Source organism: Pelecanus crispus, chromosome 11 (genome assembly GCF_030463565.1).
Source record: "Pelecanus crispus isolate bPelCri1 chromosome 11, bPelCri1.pri, whole genome shotgun sequence".
Taxonomy (NCBI): domain Eukaryota; kingdom Metazoa; phylum Chordata; class Aves; order Pelecaniformes; family Pelecanidae; genus Pelecanus; species Pelecanus crispus.
The window spans coordinates 31,768,384-31,787,664 of record NC_134653.1 but is presented as its reverse complement, the minus strand read 5'-3'; the positions used below and the strand labels follow the sequence as shown (position 1 = coordinate 31,787,664).

At 39.9% G+C, this 19,281-nt stretch overlaps 3 protein-coding genes across 6 annotated transcripts in view; 2 read left to right on the top strand and 1 right to left on the bottom strand.

The window, feature by feature from the left end:
• Positions 1-2,459, top strand: part of KNTC1 (kinetochore associated 1) — a 48,118-nt gene extending 45,659 nt beyond the window's left edge. Inside the window, exons 60-63 of the mRNA XM_075718451.1 lie at positions 329-418; positions 983-1,128; positions 2,005-2,095; positions 2,366-2,459. Of these exons, the coding sequence (XP_075574566.1) occupies positions 329-418; positions 983-1,128; positions 2,005-2,095; positions 2,366-2,425 (387 nt within the window). The 3' untranslated portion in view covers positions 2,426-2,459. The remainder of the gene's footprint in view (positions 1-328; positions 419-982; positions 1,129-2,004; positions 2,096-2,365) is intronic.
• A 1,571-nt stretch (positions 2,460-4,030) lies between these two features.
• On the bottom strand, positions 4,031-8,316 carry VPS29 (VPS29 retromer complex component). Of its 4 annotated transcripts, none has more exons than XM_075718728.1 (4): positions 8,309-8,316; positions 5,637-5,828; positions 4,617-4,852; positions 4,031-4,313 (listed from the first exon to the last, which is right to left on the bottom strand). In XM_075718728.1, the coding sequence occupies exons 1-4, from the start codon at positions 8,309-8,311 to the stop codon at positions 4,196-4,198; spliced, it is 549 nt and encodes a 182-aa protein (XP_075574843.1). In that variant the 5' UTR covers positions 8,312-8,316; the 3' UTR covers positions 4,031-4,195. The 4 variants fall into 4 exon arrangements, with proteins under 4 accessions (XP_075574843.1, XP_075574842.1, XP_009487443.1 ...); XM_075718727.1 differs by lacking the exon at positions 8,309-8,316 and adding an exon at positions 7,526-7,640; XM_009489168.2 differs by lacking the exon at positions 8,309-8,316 and having other exon boundaries at positions 5,637-5,862.
• A 259-nt stretch (positions 8,317-8,575) lies between these two features.
• On the top strand, positions 8,576-17,900 carry RAD9B (RAD9 checkpoint clamp component B). Its single transcript, XM_075718511.1, has 11 exons — positions 8,576-8,615; positions 9,530-9,600; positions 10,516-10,665; positions 11,184-11,298; positions 12,264-12,363; positions 13,280-13,386; positions 15,336-15,442; positions 15,906-15,970; positions 16,479-16,601; positions 17,023-17,290; positions 17,625-17,900. Exons 1-11 carry the CDS (start codon positions 8,582-8,584, stop codon positions 17,754-17,756), a joined length of 1,272 nt encoding a protein of 423 aa, XP_075574626.1. The 5' UTR covers positions 8,576-8,581; the 3' UTR covers positions 17,757-17,900.
• Positions 17,901-19,281: the final 1,381 nt, after the last annotated feature.

The window sequence follows — 19,281 nt, the reverse complement described above, 5'->3', positions numbered from 1 at the left end:
ACTTCCAGTCATTAAAGCTCAGAAAGATTTTCTCAAATTACAGCATTAGTGTAAGACATTTAGTCTGCTGGCAATTAGTCCAAACGGGAGGGGGGAAAAAAAAAAATCTGTAACAGGTACAGAAAAAAACCCTTTGAGAGTTAAAAGCAATGAGTACTTTCTTTTCTTTCAGTCAAACTGCACAGATCCTGGTTTGGTAATTTCATGTTTGTACCTAGAATTTCAAAATACTAATTATTCCTGAATAAATCAAATGCTTGCTCTGAAGGGAGAGTTTCTACTTTAATAATTCACAGAATATTAATGTTTTGTAACTTATTTTTGCAAGGGTTTCTTATCAACATGTAACACAGAAACTGTGCTGCAACAAATAGATGAACACATGAGCACTGGAGAAGTAGTGGCATTTGCTTCTCAGGTAAATAAATAAAATTTACTTCACTTGCCTTTGACTCACAGACTTTTTTGATAGACAAGTGTACACAGAACCTTGTTTTCCTCTCTCTCCTGATCTTGCCAAGCACTAGGTGACATAACGCACACTTCTAAATTATAGCAACATTTGCAGGGATTTTTGCATTTTTGTTAATGTTGTGCAGCTGAAAAACTTCTCATATATATACACAGTGCTGTGTTACAGGCTGCCCCTATTTGTAGGACAGCATTGTTTGCAGCGGTACTACTTTATTTTTCTAAATAAATGTTTTAAGCAAAAAGGCCAAAGGGCTTATGGGCCTGCATTCTCTCTTGCCTTGCCTGGGGCTGCCTTCCTAAGGGCAAGCTTCTTAACTCATTCCCCTATCTGAATCCAAGATTAGTCTTCATAAAAATCCGCCATTTCACAGCACTGAAAAAAATTTTTTTAAAAAATCCTGCTCTATGAGAGTCCAGTAAGAAAAGTCTGAGCTCTTTTCATTCAAAAGTAAATTTTTTAATGGTTAAAATATTAATACTTTTTCATTACTAAAACTTAAATCTACAGATTAGATCTTTGGTTTTGGACAGTATCATAAATGAGAAGCTATATGAAAAATTCTTGAAAACTAAGTATTTTCCACTGTTGAAGCAACAACTGATGAATACTCACCGAATGAAAGAACTGGTGGATTATTTTGCCAAGAAGAACTGGTAAGTTAGTTAAACAGGTGAGGCATGGCTGATACAATTACAGAAATTGAATCTCCTTTATTTTATTTTCGTTTATTTGAAGTCATGGAGATTTTCTAGTACTTAGTGTCCAAGAATTTTTAAAGTACTCCTAAGTTAAATAAAGAAATAAAATAAAAATCTCGCCTCACTACTTTGCATACTTAAGAGTTTTACAGTGTCATTCAAGCAAGTAACAGCTTATTGAGCCTGGACTATCAGGCAGGTCAAATGCAGTTAAAATAGCAGAAGTAACCTGACTGAAAAAGCAAACACTTTACCGTACCTTCAGATGAATTCAGCATAGTAGCATCATGGAGTCACAGCTTCAGCAATAAGAACACTCTGAAAAAATAAATGAGCTGTCTGTACTCAAGACTTAGGATCCTATTAGTGGTTTTGCTGCTAAGTTTTTCAAGAGTTAGAAATGCCTCTTATGTTCCACTTTAAATAAAACAGAGGGTCTTGCCACTGAACCTATGGCAGGGCGGTTCTCAATCAGCAATCTATCAGTGACTCTCAGCACTTGGGCTCCTTTTGCACAGCTGCAAGCTTTCATTTTAGACCCCAAATACTCAGTATTGCAAGTCACTTTGTTACCAGTTATTCTGCAGTCGAAATGGCACAGGAACCAATAAATAACCATTTAAATTCTAGTATATATTGGTTTTATTAACAGCCACAGGTTAAATGCTAGGCTTGTCATGGCTTGCTTGCCTCTACTGGGAAACGATGGGACCTGTCTGACTTCAAAAATGTGGGGTCATACCTTATTTTTATACTTCAGTGTATATAGTCTAAATTCTTGGCTTTTTAGAGAACTTGGGGACAAAGTTGATAAACTTTTGCCTCCTACAGCATTGATGATGCAACAGCCCTAGTTCAAGAATATCAAGAGAAATGTGGAAATCCTACTCTGGTAGACATACCATCATCTGATCTTCTGAAGGTAAAACAAACCACCTTTGTACCTCATGCAGTATTTTCTCCTTTTTTTCTAAACTAAGACTGTCACTCAACTTTTAGCAAAAATATTTGTTAGCGGATTTATTTCAGTAAAATATATTGTATATAATAAAATATCCCTTTATTCAAATAATTCATTTTACTTGAACCAAATCTGTGCCATGCTAAGCCTTGTGTTTTCAAGTACTTTCACAGGTCTTCAATTATATCCTGCTTTCCTAAGCCCTATTAATATTGTTCTTTTACCTTCCAGATGTATCTGAATGGACCAGAGGAGACCTGTGTACTGGAACTGTCATCGAGAAGATCTTAATTTACCCTTTTGTTTTCTCCCTCTACTGGCAAGATGAGGGTCGTGCATTGAGAATGCTCATACTGGTCAGGTGAACATTTAAACTAAAACCTCAATGCTCTTTTACCAAAAGCTACCCTGAGCTTTCCACTTTTTTTTTTTTTTTCACTGTTCTACACTGTTTCTTCTCCATACTCTATCCCCATTGAAACAGTTTAGATTTACAGCAAAATTTCCTGTTTCTATTCAACAGTAACGTTCATATTCAGCACTTTCATTTTAGGAAGGATTAAAGTTTATTTCCTTTACTTCTGTATTTCTCCGTGTTTAAGTCTGCTGTCAGTATCCCTCTTTAAGATTTCATTCACACAAACATAACCTTGCATAACTGTGATAAACTTTTTTTAAAACTGTAAGCAGTGTACTTCATGTAAGATATACTTTGTAGACAGATTGTAATTTTAACTATAGTAAGCACAAATAAACAGATTTACGTACCAATTTTGGCCTTACACTACTCTATAAACCTTTTTTAATTATGAAGTTGTCAGTAAATTGATGTTCCACTCAGTCACTAACTGTCCTTCAATAATGTTTGCCAAGGTCTTCTTTTCAACTTTGCTCTTTCTGTATGGCTGCAGCAGGACAAAGCAACGGGCATGCATTTCACTGCATGAAGTAGCACTTAGCCAGAGGTTCCTGAGATACCAGGCTGAAATGCTTGGTGTTTTTCTAAGGTAAAGCATGTTTATTTTGAATAGAAGCAAGTTATCTTGTCAGCTCATGATACAGAAGTAAGGGTTCTGGCGGATGGAAAACTGTTAGTTCAACTCAAGCCTTCATGACAAATACTGCACAGCTTTTTGCACAGATACTACACTGAAAAAAGTCATAATAGGAAGGCCAACATCTGCAAAGGAAACAGGCCACCATTCTAAATGTTCTTCCATAGAAGACAAAACTCTGTTTTTATTGGAAAGTTAGCAGCCATGAGAAAGGGGAGCTGTTAAAATACATTCAGTTCCCTGCAGTCACGATAACAGGACAGCCAAAAGGTCCAGTCTTCTTGAACAACCAATGTTTTTAGTCTTCAGTAGTAGTACCAGTGCCACATGGAATTAACATTATTTAAAACTTCTGTACATGGAGCAAAGTGCATATACATGTAGTGTCAGGTATAAGCCATAAATAAAGAAAAGCCTCTCTTCACTGTTTATAGATTTGAGACCATCATTCATTAAAGCACAGTGGTAGTTGAAACTGCTTTGATTATAAAAAGACTAAAGTTAAACTTTCTACAGCGAAATTACTACTGTAAGTTATGACTTAACTGTAATACTTTCAGAATCTATCAATCCATTTTATTCTTTTAATTTAATTGAGAAAATTAAGTAACAATTGGATAATATGGCCCCAGAGCCCTCAACCTTTTTGTTCAAGCCTTTTACAAGTACCCTTTAGAAGTAAGTCACCAAACCAGAGCATCAGGTATTTTAAAAGCAACTACAACTGTTGCATTTTTTTCCCCAACAACAGTTCATAAAGCTTTGTTTTTCTATGAAGTAGAGTTTATTACAACATTAACGAACAGTATTTAAACAGTTATTTCAATGGAATATTTTACAAATCAATTCATACAGAGAAAAGCAAACACAATGTTGTTTTAAAGTTATAAGCTACATTGTTAAGCTGTTAGCAAGTAAGTGTAGTACTGTAAACTAGCAATCAAGTATTGTAGTAACTTGCAGTTCAGAATGAGATGGTAAAAATACCAGACAAGCAAATACATTTTTAAGACTTTTTGTACTCAATTCTTTCTACTTTCACATCATCTCCAATTAGTTGATAGACATATGTAACTACTGTAGAAGCCTGGATATCCATCAGCACAAATGAAGGAATGATGTTGCTGGAAAGAGAGGAAAAAATTCATATTAATTGTGCGTATATAATCACCTTAGCAGTGTTTCACCACTAGTTAACAGAAATCAATCTAAGAAAAACGGTACAAATTTTGTAAGCACAGTACATTGGAGCTGAAGCTTTAAGTATTTCATTCTCATGTGTTTCAGTCAAGGAGACTTAGCGAGTACTATCAACCCTTCCTCTCCCCCACATTTAGAATGTAAACATTAACCTTCATAATGAGTTTTGTAGTTCAGTTTTGTTATTGAAAAGAAACACCCCACGGTATTTCCCATACTTCACTTACTTCTCTAAGGCATGATAAGCTCCTGTAGCTGATCCTGGATTGATATAGAACTTGTTTTCATGTTCAAATGCCTCAAATTTGTGTGTATGTCCTGAAATTAGGATGTCCACATCAAACTGCCTTTGTAGCAGTGCCAGGCTGGCCATATCACCCCAAGGAATAACCTGATGGCCATGAATCAGCCCGATTTTGAACTGTCCAACAGTTACAACTTTCTGTTCAGGATAATTCAGGTTCTAAAAATAAAAACACCAACATAGATTAGATGCACAGATTTATATTTTAAGATCTCTATGCAACACCAAGAAGAGAGGGGGAAAGCTTACGGAAATATTCAATGTAATTAGCCCTACCACTACAAAATGAGAGCTACAAAGCTGCTTTTAGGAACACTGTGGAGAATGTGGTAGGATGCAAGGAACTTCAAAGGGGGGGGGGGGCCCTATAGGAAGGATGGGGGCAATCTTTTTAGCAAGGCCTGTTGTGACAGGACAAGGAATAATGGATTTAAACTAAAGAAGAATAGATTTAGACTAGACATAAGAAAGAAAATTTTTACAATGAGGGTGGTGAGGCACTGAAACAGGTTGCCCAGAGAGGCAGTGGAGGCCCCATCCCTGGCAACATTCCAGGTCAGGTTGGACGGGGCTCTGAGCACCCTGATCTGGTTAGAGATGTCCCTGCTCACTGCAGGGTTGGGCTGGGTGGCCTCTAAAGGTCCCTTCCCACCCAAAGTATTCTATGATTCTATGAAGATCTGACAACAGCAGGTCCTGTTTGCTGGAGTCCTAGACATAGCCAACTACACAAATTACTTTTATTCATACTGACGGCAGACCAGAACTTACTGTGCAATTCACATTATTGACTGTAATCCCAACTCTTTGGCTCAGTTTTCTTTTCACGTGCTCTTAGTAGTACATAACCTATTTGCCCACTTTTACTTGAATTACAAATAACCCAAATGTTGCCTTTATGTAAAAGATGCACAAAAAAAAGTCATTGTCAAGAGGACACTACCTCATCAAAGTCCCCTCTGACAACATGAACATCCCCAGCCAGAGTCTTGAGGTAGTCATAAGTGTCCTTGGTGCAGAGGTTTCCTGTGCAGAGGATGTGTTGGATCTTTCCTGGAACCAGCAGTTTTTTGAATTTGGCTGGGAGGCTGTTGCATCGATGTGGAATATGAAGATCTCCTAATACTAACACCAACTTATCAGGTGTCATGACAGGGAAGAAAGATCATTACAGATGCTTATTAAGACAAGAATCATTGGCAAACAGAAAGCATTGCAATGTTTTCTTCAGTTTCATAACTTGCATTTTGATGTAAAAGCTACTAAAATAAAAATGAAATGGTGATGGAATATTGCTATACTGAAGGAAAACACGGGCTCTTACTAACATAGAACTTTATCCAGAGGGGGGCCTCACAAGAGTGTACAGAATTTTTTTTTGGTTTTGTTGCTGAAAGCCATTGCAAGGTTTAACAACAGAAATGTGTTACTACTTGATGTATTTTACACAAATTTGGGAACTACCATAAACTATCCCACTTTTTTTTTTTTCTCCTTAACATGCAAAGGAAAAAAAAAAAAAAAAAAGGACATCTCTAGTACATGTTCTCAAGCACAGACCTGGCTAAACTTTGGCCACTTCCCTCTTTAAAACTCTTCATCCAAGTTTTTTTCTACTTTAATTAACTTCTGTTTTCTTCCTTATCAGGGAAAAAAAAAAAAAGCAGCAAATTTGCAACATGTGTTAATAGCTAACCAGAATAGCCGACTTGTTCAGAGTCCATATTGTAGGAACCACTGAACAAGAGAGTAAGACTAACAGTTTAAAAAACAAAAACCAAAACAAAAACAAAACAAAAAACCCAGGGCACTGCAAAGAAGATAAGCCAGACTACTGCACACAGTGGTTCTATTACCAGTTCTATATATTCATAGTTTCAGTACAACAGATGCAAGGAGAATACAGATTTAATGGTGGCTTCAAAATTAAGGATTCAGATGAAGTAAGACCATAGTTTAATATCACAGGCTTTAAATCTGCAAATAAAGAAATAATTAATGCAAGCAACACAGCAATAAATTAATTATGCAAAAAGGGCATGAAAAGCTCTACAAAGCACAGGGTGTTATGCCACTACACTGTAAAAACACTGGATCTAGAGATTGTCATCCTTGTTAACTTGATAAATAGCTCCATATTAAAGGAGACAGTTTATCTTCCAACCATATGCTTTGTTAGTAAGACAGTTCCTAAAATGACAGCCATCAAATGTGTTCGTAAAAGACAAAGCCCAGATATATATATACACAGTAGTAACTATGCTGAGAAATTACCTTTTTTAATATTTGCTTTTTAAATTTTTCAGGCCATGCAGCTATCTTCACGCTAACAGTCATCAAAAAAGGCAGAGGGAATTTGAGTGGGTTTTTTGTTTGGGTTTTGGTTTTTTTTAGATTAAGAACGTCTCAGTGCCATCATCAAAGCCATGCATCTTTGGAGATTAGATGGTTGAAAGTATCAGTAAAGCAATACAAGAGTTTTTTATCAATGAGCTACCAATTTAAAACTAACCCAGGAGAGGAAAAAAAAAGACACATTTTTGATGGTCTTTCAAGAGTTCTCAGTGAAAAATGCCCTCACTAGGGACTTAGACATGCAACACCAGTTATGTATTTAATTTTTAATAAAATTATACTGCCACTTAAAACACATAACCCCACTGAAGCCAGCAGAGTTTGTGAGTTCAGCAAAGACCACTTCCTTCGCTGACGAACTGGCAGGCCCCATACTTTCCCCCAAATCACGTTTGAGCTCCTATTAATTAAAGAAAAGCTTGGCAAGCTACAGTAACAAAAACAAATGGAAAGCATTGAAGTGTGCTTAATAATCACAAGTATCTGTGGCATAAAATAGCGGCAAAGAATGTTACAACATCTGGCTTTAACTAGGAATTTAGGTGCAATCTTGAGCATGGCATGAACAGCAGCCCATCATTCATATGTACCATCTGACGTTCGTATCATCTAGTAACATTGACAAGCCCTTACCACCGGTGTTAGCAACAGCCGAGAGGAGTAAACTTACTCTGTGCCCAGCCTTTTATTGGAATGAAGAAGTTGATTGCAGACAGGGGGGAATGAAAAACAGGGTGAAACATGATCAGTGTTAAACAAAAGAAAGCAACAGAAAAGAAAATATAGCCAAATGAATAGGCAAATAATAATGAATTGTTGATGTTATGAAAGAAGCGTTAAAATAAACAAACAAACAAACAAATAAATAAAAACCCGGCTCCTGCGCGCAGCCCCCGGCCGCTCTCCCGCCGGCGGGGGCCCCTCAGCGCGGCCTCCTCGCCGCCGGCGGGCCCTCAGCGGGGCTTCACCTCTCAGCGCTGCCCTCCCGCCCCTCCATCTACCCCAGCCCGGCAGCAGGGGGACCTCCGGGCGGCGACTGACAGAAAACGTCCCCTGAGCGCACGTCCAGCACAGCCGCGCCACGCCTGCCGGCGGGGCCCGGCCTCCCGCCCGCCGCGGCTCCGCGCCCACCGCGCCGCTGACCCAGGCCCGACGGGCCGCGGCCGGAGGAAGCGAGCCCAGGGCCCCCCGGCGCGGCGGGGCGAGCCCCGGCGGGGAGAGAGCCCCGGGGGTGGGGGCCGGGGCGCGCCCGCCGCTCACCATCCTGCTCGGCGCCGCGCTCCCGCACACCGCCGCTGCCGCTCCTCCCGGAAGCCAGGCCGGCGCCAACCACCCGCTACGGCACCTCCGAAGGGCCAAGCTAGCCCGCAACGCGTTCCTCCGCAGCCAGCCCTGTGGCTACATCCGGGGCTCTGAAGAGCGCTAAGCCCCTCCTCTCGCCCGCAGCGCAGCGCTTCCCGCCTTTTCTGCAGCCGTCGTGTGAGGGGAAGGGCGCGGCGACGGCGGGGGGGGCTCGGCAGCTTGCGGCGGGCCATGAAGTGTGTCATTGGGGGGGCTCATCTCAGAGGTAGCTGTGGCCCCACAGGAGGCAGCAGGCCTGGGACAGAGGGGGGGGTGTGGGAGAAACAGGCAGCCCAGCGCGGGCCGCCTCAGGGCCGTACAGCTCGGCAGGGCCGGCGGCTGCGGGGATGCGGGACTGGCCTGCTGGCACCATGGGCTCCCTTGGCACTGCCCTCAGTGGGCTTCCCCGCGGGGGCTCTCAGGCGGTGCAAAGAGGGGCACGGGGCACTGGGAGCTGTGGCCAGCTCCGCCACAGTCACTCACAGCAGAGCAGCAGCCTGTTCCTCGTTGCCAGGAGGACAAAGGCATTTTCGTGGGGCAACATGCAGCCTCTGAAAGTCGTTCAGATTAGAGAGCGGAGGGCTGGGGTTGTGCTTTCAGGTGGAGAAGCCATTGCTGAGCTGGGTGCCTCCCTGCACGTGCTGTTGTGTTTCCAGAGGCCCAACTAAACCTCCTGTGCACAGCATTCTGTGCAAAACGCTGCTCTGCCAGCGCCAGGGTGCGCAGAGGCAAATTTTGAGATCCACTGCTGGTTTCTTCTGTGTTTTTTAGGGCTACATCTTTACAGATGTCCAGCTGCTTACCACTTGCTCAAGCTTGTTGCCATCTACAAAATGTAATTTCTAACTTGAGTGGTGTTTTGTCCGATTACATTGAATTAATTTGCGGTGACATTAGGTCATGCCAGTTGCTGCAGAGGGACAGGTGACATCTGAGAGCTGCCTCGTCAGAGGCAGCTTTTGAAAACATCAAGGTGTTTGTGCTACTAAAAAATAATGTTTTCCACCATGTCATCGGTTTTCTTTGAAACGTGTAGGAAATTTCTAATGTTTCCTCTTAAATTATTCTAGAAAAAATGCAGTATAACTTTTTTTTTTTTAAACTTAGAATACATATTGCGCTGTTTTCTTTTCCTGATAGTGTTTGGAAGAGCAATACATGCCATAGCACGTATTAGTGATGAATTTTGGTTTGACCCCATAGAAAAAGGTGTAAGTGAATTTGATTTATTGTAATTTTAAAATCTTTCTTGGAAGCATAGTATTTATGTTGTTTGGTATTGTGTTGTTTTCCTACAGGTACCCTTCAGTCTGAGTTACATTCTCTCTCAGCTTCCTCCACTTTCAATATGGACAAATGCCATATTTTCTGTAATTGTAATTATGCAGATTGCATCAAGGAATATTCATTCCTACTCTGCCCTTAGTATTATTTGATTTTTTGTTCCCCAAGCTGAATCTTGTCCAGGACATCCGGATTAATACCAAGGGGTTTATTTCTGTTGTCATGGGTCAAACGCGTTACGTTTTGTACCACATCAGAAGCTGCCTCTAAACAACATGTTTTTGTACTGGTATGACTCAACAGGAAGAATATATCCATTAATATGCCTCTGATTAATCAAACACCATTTCCAGCAGAATTAGGCTTTTCTCTAGAAGTTTCTTAGTTAAAAGTGATCAACTCTCCTTAACTTGCTAGGAGGCTGGAAAATTGGAAGAGGAGATGATTTCTTTTTATACCTGAAGAATTTTCTAGGTGCTAGTAGTGTCTTTGCTGATTTGTACTATCACGTGGATGGGTGTACAGGAAGATTGTAAAGCTCCGGTCCTTCAAATGCCTCAAATGCAAGCTGAGCTTTTAAGTGCTTAGGGAGCTGGCACTTCAGGGCCAGCCATAGACTGGATTCCTATGCCTGTATTACACCAGTGACTTCTGACCAGTAATAATGAAGGTGATAAGTTTGAACATGATTGTATGCATGATGCATCTGTATTTATTTTGAGATGTACACATTTAAAGGTTTTGTGGCTTGGGTGTGGTACCAAAGCACAGAGATGGCTTTTTTGTTAGAGGTTCGATATGAAATATTTTGAGTTAATAAACTATTTTACTTATATTTTCAGCTTGCCTTAAGATCCGTGAATTCTTCAAGGTCAGCATATGCATATGTCTTCTTCTCATCTATGTTTTTTCAACATTACTGCTGGACAGCTGTGTCTCAACCATGTCAGAAGGAAAAACAGTTATCCCTCCCATGCAAATTGATAATTAAGGTACATTTTAATGGATTGTTACGCACAGCTTTGTAAGCAGCAAATTAGCCCAATTTCCAAATGAAATTATAGGGGGAAGCTCATAGAGGCATGTAGATGGCTCTAAACTCAAGCGCTTCTGAGCAATTCTGCAAAAGAGGGCGTTGGTATTTAATTATGTTTAGAAGTTGTACCTCCTGAGCTGTGCCCTGTAGTTCCCCAAGCCTGAACCAGCTGCATCTCGGGGTGAAGGAATACCACATTTCTGCCTCTGGAGCATTTCTCCTGTAGCCTTCAAAAACAGTGTGAGGCAGGAGAGCTTTGACCAGTTATTTAGCAAACAGATCTGTTGGCCGCGTATTGGAATAGTGGGTGAGGATGGCGAGGATCAGTATTGGCTGCCTCAGTGTCTGCTTACAGAGCAGTTTGGGGAAGCCATAAAAGCAGGAGCTTGAGATAAACTGTACGAAACTAGGGAAATAATATTGCAAAATTGCTTGGTGAGTAACTTCTGCGCTGATATTTTTTTTTTTTAACAGTCAGTTCTTCCTGTGTTTAGATGTGTAAATGTGCTGGAAAGGAATGTAGAGAAATGCAGCATTTATACAAATATTAATGATCATCGCATAACTTTTCAGCTCCTCTGCAAACATGGTAGGTTACACATCAAGTGACTTTACAGAAACAAAAGCAGTTTAAAACAGCAGGGCAACACAATATTTAGTGTAATTATTACCTGAATGTTATTGATGGAACATTATGCCAAACGCTTTCAGGCTCTTCACATCATAATTTATATTAATCATGTGCATCACCTTGTTAAAATGAAGTTATAACAGGCTTTATCAGATGAATGTTCTTCAGTAGTTAATGCATGCTATATATTAATTGTCAGCCTACTGCTTACAGTTTAGAGCTAGGCTGGAGTAAATTCTGAAAAAACATTAGGGAAAGGGAGGGAAATCCTGTTTTGGCAGGTGTTTGAACTAGAGGATTTACTGGGTCTTTCCACTTCTAATGCTTACGGTTCTTCAACACAGTAACAGGTCTGACACCCTCGGTCCAGCAGAACACCAGGTATATTCATCGTCATTAGTCTTTGCAAAACTCATAAAGAACAATCATGTATCAGCATACCTTGCTGAGCTGTGCTGTGTAATAGGCAGTGGTTTATGTTATTAAAAATCTAGCTTGTATTACTAATAATGAGATAATGTATTGTATTAGTTCTCAAGACAATTAAGCTTAGTTCATGCTTATCTAGAAATACAGAGATGTGTAGGGTTTGCCTTTTGTATTCCACCACCATTTATATTACTATACCAGTTAAAAACTGAAGCCTCTTTTTCCCCTGCATGTGTTGCACTTGCTGCTGTTCACTTATTTCTTGTGGATTCTTAAAAATCTCAGATGCTGGAGGGGCATAACTAATAGGATAAAGGAAATCTTAGATGGCACGTTAATTCACTTTTCTTTTTGTGGGTGAGTTATTTCCAAATAGCTAGAGTAAGTCACTTGGTTAGTTTCTCTATTGACATTTCCTAAAAGAAAAATACTACTGAAAAAACATTTAAAATTACAGACCAGCATTGAATTTTGTTCATATCCTTTATACTTAGGTGTTGTAAAAACATATAATTTGACGTTTCAAGAATGTGATCCGTTGCAGGCTGTTTTTGCAAAGCACATGTGTCCAAACATACTTAAAGTCCACTCCAGGTAATGAATACAAAAATATTTTTTCTTTTAAAAAAAAAAAAAAATCATACAGGAGGCAATACTGCTCTCATAGTCATTAACTAATCAAAATCTGATTAGGGCACAGTCAAAAACGGCAAATTCCTAAATTCTGCATCCTAGAGCTTGATTTTTCATATTACTACTACTGCCATTAATCCTACTCAGTCTAACCTCAAGAAGTGTGTAATGTATAATTTAAATTCACACCTTTGAGCAACTTCCACCTATGACAGACAAATAAAGTAGTGCTTTAATTTTATAGTCAAAGAATCCAGTGGTAGAAGTACAATTTTTTAAATGCAATAAGGCCAAGTTCTGCTTTGAAAAGCAGCTCCTGGAAGAACCCAAGCTTTGGCTTGTCGTTGCAAGCAAAGGCAAATAACAGTTAGACTGTGCTTTTCCTGACAGCATTTCTATTAAAAGTGTTTCTTGTGCATAGGAGCTCTTGCCACAATAATCAACCATTAAAGCATTAAAGGTATATAAAGAGATCTCCATATAGATATTATGTGTGTTTATAAAAAGATTATGCAACTTTTAAAACTCCAAGCTTTTGAATGAAGAGTATAGGACGCTGAGGTTTACTCAAAATTGTAATATATACATGTAGAAATGTAGCAGCAATATGTGTAAAACTGATTGGCAGCATGCACAGGCATTAAATATGAACATATTTGTTTTCATAATCACTAGTTGTATTTTTAGATATCTTATGTACCTATTGCTATATAAATCAATTAAAAAGATACAGCACACTTTAAGGGGTGCACAGTTCAAAGGCAGTTTTTCCAACAGTATTGCCAAGTAACAATTTTAATTTCTAATGTGAGTAACAAATGCAAGCTGGTAATTTGTGGCATGTAAAATCATTTTAATGTTGCATGAAATTTTATAGGCTGCTGTCTGATGTAATTATTCACTTTCCGTCCAGTCAAGAAGAAGTAACCTTATCAGTTACTCCAATGAAAGTTTGTTTCAAGAGTTACACTGCGGAAGACACCGGTAAGGAAATTCAAAGTATGAAACAATATTGGGACTTTAAAAGAGTTGAACTAAAAGAATGATAACTATTGCAACATAAACGGAGAATGCATTTTATGGCTGAATGAGATTTTTAAGAGAGGGAACATAGAGAGAGATTTTAAGTCATACTGCCACCCTCTGGTTTTAATATATTTTAAGAAAGTGTGTTTTTAATAACATTTTCCTGGTATCAGTGGCAGATACCAGCCTGAGCAGCCAATTGAAATAAATTATGCCACTTACTTGCTGTAGGCTCGAACAGAGGTAATTACCGCGCTGCAAGAGCAGAAGCACAGCAGCAGACAGGAAAAAGGAGATAATTTTATGTTTTAAAAAGAACTATTTAAGCCTGAGTACCCTAATTATAGAATTGATATCATTACGGAGTATATTTTAGTGTAAGGGCAATACAGTGTGTTAGCTGGCCTAACAGTTACGCTGTGCGCTGCCATTTTCAGATCTCCAAGATGGAGAACAATCTGGATTCTTGGTGTGTGACTCAAACTAATTTTAAAGATATAATTGTGTTTTTGAAGTATAGGTTCTTGTATATCATGTAATAAAGGGATGCTTTCCATACTTGCTTATGACCAAAACTGAGGATAATGACCTAGAAAAAGATGACTGCCTAGAGCGTAGGGGTGGGGATTGTGCTGAGAACAGGCTAAAGCAGTGGAGAGCAAGAAGGATTAAGTGGTGGAAACTGACTGGAGTGAAACAGGGAAGAAATTACTGAAAATAAAAAGACACTAAAAAGATTACCTTTTGAATGACAAATGTTGTTTTAGAAACATACAAGGGTTATTGTAAGACAGAAAGTGAAAAAAATAGTAGGTAAAAATTTAATGAGATACCAAAAAACCAAACAGTCAAGGAGAAAAAGGAGGATTTACAATTGTTCTTGTGTAGCATGTGATGCAGTATACTGCCTGCAGCATATGTTCTGTATGCACTGAAACAAAACATGTCCTTTGAACGTATCATCTGGCGATGGCTTGGGTTTTTCCACAGTTGGGTTTAATTTTCAAAGAAAGAAATTACACCTTCTGCCTAGACTTGTTTTCATTTGCGTGTGGTAGGCTCTGCCTTGCAGAAGCTGGCAGGTGCGTTGTAAATGTGTATTTCTACAGTTTTAAGGAACTTTACGAGATTATATTCAAACACGTAATGGGGCCTCGTTGAAGGCTGAGATTAAAAAAAAAAAAAACAACCCTCTTGAGCAGAGAAACAGAAGACTGGGAACAGTTTGTAATGCTTTGTTAGCAGCCTGGCTTTGGAAGAGAACTGGATAGGTGGGTACTGTTTAAGCTGCTGTAAAATTTTTCTGAATGCCTCTGAGACTATAATGCATCATAGAAGCACCCCCTTACTTTCTTCTCACACACCTAATAACAAGTACGGACTAATCTAATGATAACAAGCAACAATTGAATACCTGAAACTGAAGAGCTATTTCCTGTTGCCACTTACGTATCCGGAAAGGATTATAATTGAAAACAAAGAACCTAAGTCCACCTTTATTGTCCTCTGATGATTGTCAGCAATTACGATTAATCTGTTAATGTCATGCTGCATTTTGCTCTTCCCATCTATGCAACAATAAGCAGCTGGTAATACTATTTGTGCTGAATGCCTGTCGACAAAGCAGATTTGCAAGAACGACAGCAGGTATCAGGTTAGATCACAAAGTGGAACATGAAATAAGTTCTGTTAAAAGCCATTTAAATCTACATAATCCACTGTAAATAAATTGAGGATTTTATTTTACTTAATTTTGAAATAAATTTAGATAAACATACACTACTGTTAGTCGCTATAACAATACAATTATTTGTTCAAACGATGGCAATGTAAAAATTTACCTCATGGTGCTAATCCTAGTTTTGTTGAGCTCATCGAGTCCTTGACTTTCTCGTTATTTTAAACAGATTTTTCAAAGACAATGCTTACGGAAATACAGCTCAGTCCAGATGAATTTGACTACTTTCAAGTTGGAGTAGATTCTGAAGTCACGTTTTGCCTTAAAGAATTGAGGGTAAAGTAAGAACTTGTCTTGAAAATAAAACGTACCATTAATTTGCCTGACTTGACCAGGACAATGCAGAATGGCCAAGGAAGTGTTCCACCAGGCCTCCTGAGCAGCAGTGGTATTTTACCAGCTGGTTCAGGATTAGCTTTAAAAACCAGGATCTTCAGGACACCGTGGAGTCCCTCACAGTAGCCTTTGAAAGGCAAGCCAAATGTTTTTAAAACATCAAAAATGTAGTTTCAGTGCTGGGCAGCCACGCTACAACTGTACTGGAGAAAACATCGTGGCCACAGAAGTTCCATGTGCTGAAGCTTCTTTGGCAAAGCTCCAGGCAGGGAAGGCAAGAAATATAGTCTAGAAGCAGTAGGCTTTTACCCTCTTTTTGCCAGTAAGCAACAGCTGGGGTTACCTTCTAATATTGACCTTCTGTTTTTAAAACAGCACTTAACCACCCACCCCTTCTTTGCAGGGACTGCTAGCATTTTCAGAAGCTACCAGTGTTCCTGTCTCCATCCATTTTGACGTATCTGGAAAGTACGTTTTGGAACATAGCTGACTAGAACTACTGCAGTTACAACTCTACAGTCCATTTTTGTCTGCAGGTTGCTCAGTGAATATTGAATTGGAACAATAAAATAGATTTTCATTTCGTACCAAAAGCTGTATTTCTAATCTGCAATACAGCATTGAATAGTTTGTTATTATGCATAGAGCATTTAACGTAGGCATCAGCATTACTAAGCGAGCCATGCTGACTAATGAGTACCTATATATAAGTTGCCTGGACACTTCAGGCTCTCAGTCTAATGCATGCAGGGATTTTATTTAATAGTCTAAAGAAACAATACATTTTCTGTTTAAAATACAATTTTAACAGTTACATTTAAAACTATGACTAAGTATAATACTGTATAGCATTTGCTCATTGGTGCATTTAAATCTGTAACACACATCTTTATGCATAGAATTGCATGAGCTGTGTTTCCTCCCACAGTATGTATAATTATGTGTGCTGTTTAATTCTCTGAATGTTTGTGTTCAGACCAATTGCTTTCAGTGTCGAAGATACGGTGCTGGAAGCCGGCTTTATTTTGGCCACCTTGTCTGGCATTGAAAAGGAGCCAGCTTCCCAGCAGCCTCCCTGCTTTTCACAGCAGCAGGAAAGGTAACGGCAGGCGTCGGGGGCAGGCGAGGGAGGCAGACTGCCTTAAGAGGATGGGAAATTGAAGTTTAGTTTTCCAGCTAAGTCAGACTTACGATGGAAAGGAAGCGATCTGCCCATTCTTGCAGGGTATTGGTAAGCATTGTACGGATCGCAGAGTCTTTGTTCACAGGAAAACGGTGAACTAGACGGGTTCAGGAACATCTTGGCGTCATGCAGAGCAATAAAACATGGTGCAACGGAGAGCACTGTGCTAGCTTCTGCTGTCCTTTATCTCCCCGGGGTTCTGTTGCAGTAGGAGGGGAAGGGAAAATACTTGTCGAGAATCTAAAGCCATAATACTGTTCATTAACAGAAAATAAAGTCATTCTAACAAAAACATATCAAAGCCAGTTACTAACCTGACCTACTCTCTCCAATCCAGCTTGAAGACATGCATGGGTAAATCTGAAAAAACCTCCATGGATAAAGATAGCAATGCAGCAGCAGTTGCTTCCAAAAAGCCACAGGTGAATGGAAATGCACCGAACAGAGTGTCGGCAAAACCTGCGAGTCCTTTGGCAAAACAAGAGAGTACAAGTATTCCCAGAGTGATAAAGAAGGATCTGACAGGCATGGCAGGAGCAGCCAGGGCTGAGGCAGAGCACTGTGCAGTGCTGGAAGGAGAGGCAGCTGAGTCTCATTGTCAGACGGTAAGGCAGCTCCCAGTCCTCTTTACAGTGGCGCGCCTTCGCCGGGATTGAGCTGAAGGCTGCCCGTGCTCTGGGGGTGACTACGTGTTGACGCTTGGCTCTCCGCGTGGTGTTTTAACGGAGCAGTGTAGCTGACAAAAAACCGCCACTACCATGTTTAACTGTAACGCTGGAAACACTCACAGATGGCAGGTATGTTTTACTAGGAAACACTGCAGACAGATAAAGGTTTTTAAAGCATGCTTTTACAAGTGGCAGAAGCTTCAGAAATAATTAACCCCAAAATTGTGTGTCACACGCAGTTTCTTACTTATATAAATATTGCATTTTCCAGTTCCATTCCTTATTTTTTGGAGCAGTTTCTTGTAAGGCGAAGGATGCTGTCAGTCACGCCTTCCACAGTTTAGCAACAGCTAGCGACACCGAAGAGGAGTTTGGCAACGTGCAGAGCTCCCAAGTTCTCTAGTAACATGAAACGTTTGAATCCAAGTAAAGACTGCCGGAGATTGCCTTAAAAGATAAAAGTACGTTTCACGTGGTAATTGTGGAGCTGTTTCTAGTTTTAGAAAGTAGTTTGATTGCAGTTCTTCAAGTTAGAACTCGATGGAAACTGTTTGTATTCTGAGCTTGTGCAGTGAACTGCATTTCACGAATACCTACTCAGTCAGCCTGGAAAGCGGGAATCCTACTCAAACGGTGCCCATTTCATTTTTTTTGGCAAGATAGACGTTAAGGACAAAACTCGGTGCTGAGTACTTTGTCATTTCCTGCTGTGTCCATACAGATCAAGCGTTTATTCGCTGTTTATGTTAGCCACCAGCACAGATCATTCTAAAACTGTTAGATGCTGTCATAATGCAATATAAATTTAGGTCATGATTGACTAGATTGAGATTTGTGTATGACATATCCTGTAGGTACACTGCTTTGGATGTTCAGCTCTCCCATACGTTCTCACCAGAGAATTCAAACTGCATTCGCACTTCAAGGCAAATTAAGCTGCTGTTGTAAAGTTAAGAGCACTAGAAAAATAAACCCATCCGCTCTGGCATCACCAAACATGTTATTGCTATATCATAGCTGGTATTTTTACAGAAACTTTGTAGAGCGAACATTTAACTGAAGAGCCAAAGTTGTCATAGAAATGAATTTGAAAATATAAAAGTGATGTTTGAAAGCGTGAGTTTAGGAGGCATTTGTGTTTCAGACTTGCATTATCCTTTTCCCTCTCCCTGCCTCTTCATCCCCCTGCGGGTTCGAGAACACCGCACAAAGGCCTAAGCGAGCGCCCAGCACCCCAGGCATCGGTGGCTGGGCGGCTCTGTGCCACCAGTGACATCACTGCATTAACAAACGAGAGGTTTTGCCGTCAACTTTACTTTAAAAAACACATTTTAGTATAAATACTATATTTATTAAATATCTTTACAATTCATTTAAATGTATTTACAGAACTATTCCTGCATAAGTTATACCTCAGACATGAAATTCACATAATCGCCTCTTAGGTAAGCATAGGTGATAGTCTCATTTTAACAACAAAAAAGCATCCTCATTAGATACAGACTCAGATTTGCTTCATCATTTCAGCTATCTTTGTAAGAAACTACTTCATACAGCCATTCTCTACACACACACAATCTGGATTTTTCCCTGGAGAAAGGATGTCCGTTACCGAGAGATGGAGATTCCATCACAAAATCCCTCATGTCTTCACCAGACCTTTGCCTCCCCCCCTTCTCCTTGACTCAGTCATAACTGTCTGGTCCCAAAATCTGGTTTTTGTTTTGGTTTTTTGGTTTTTTTTTCCCCAGCCATGCCTTCTTCACAAACACCAAGAAAGTACATTTAGAGGGAAACTGTATGTTGCAGGTCTCCCAAAGATAGCCATAAAAGTAGCAAGGAACCACAGAGTTTTTCCAATTCACCACATCTTAGCCCTGTTTTACCCCAATACCTAGTAACACTGCTGCAGAAGTCCCGACTCCTGC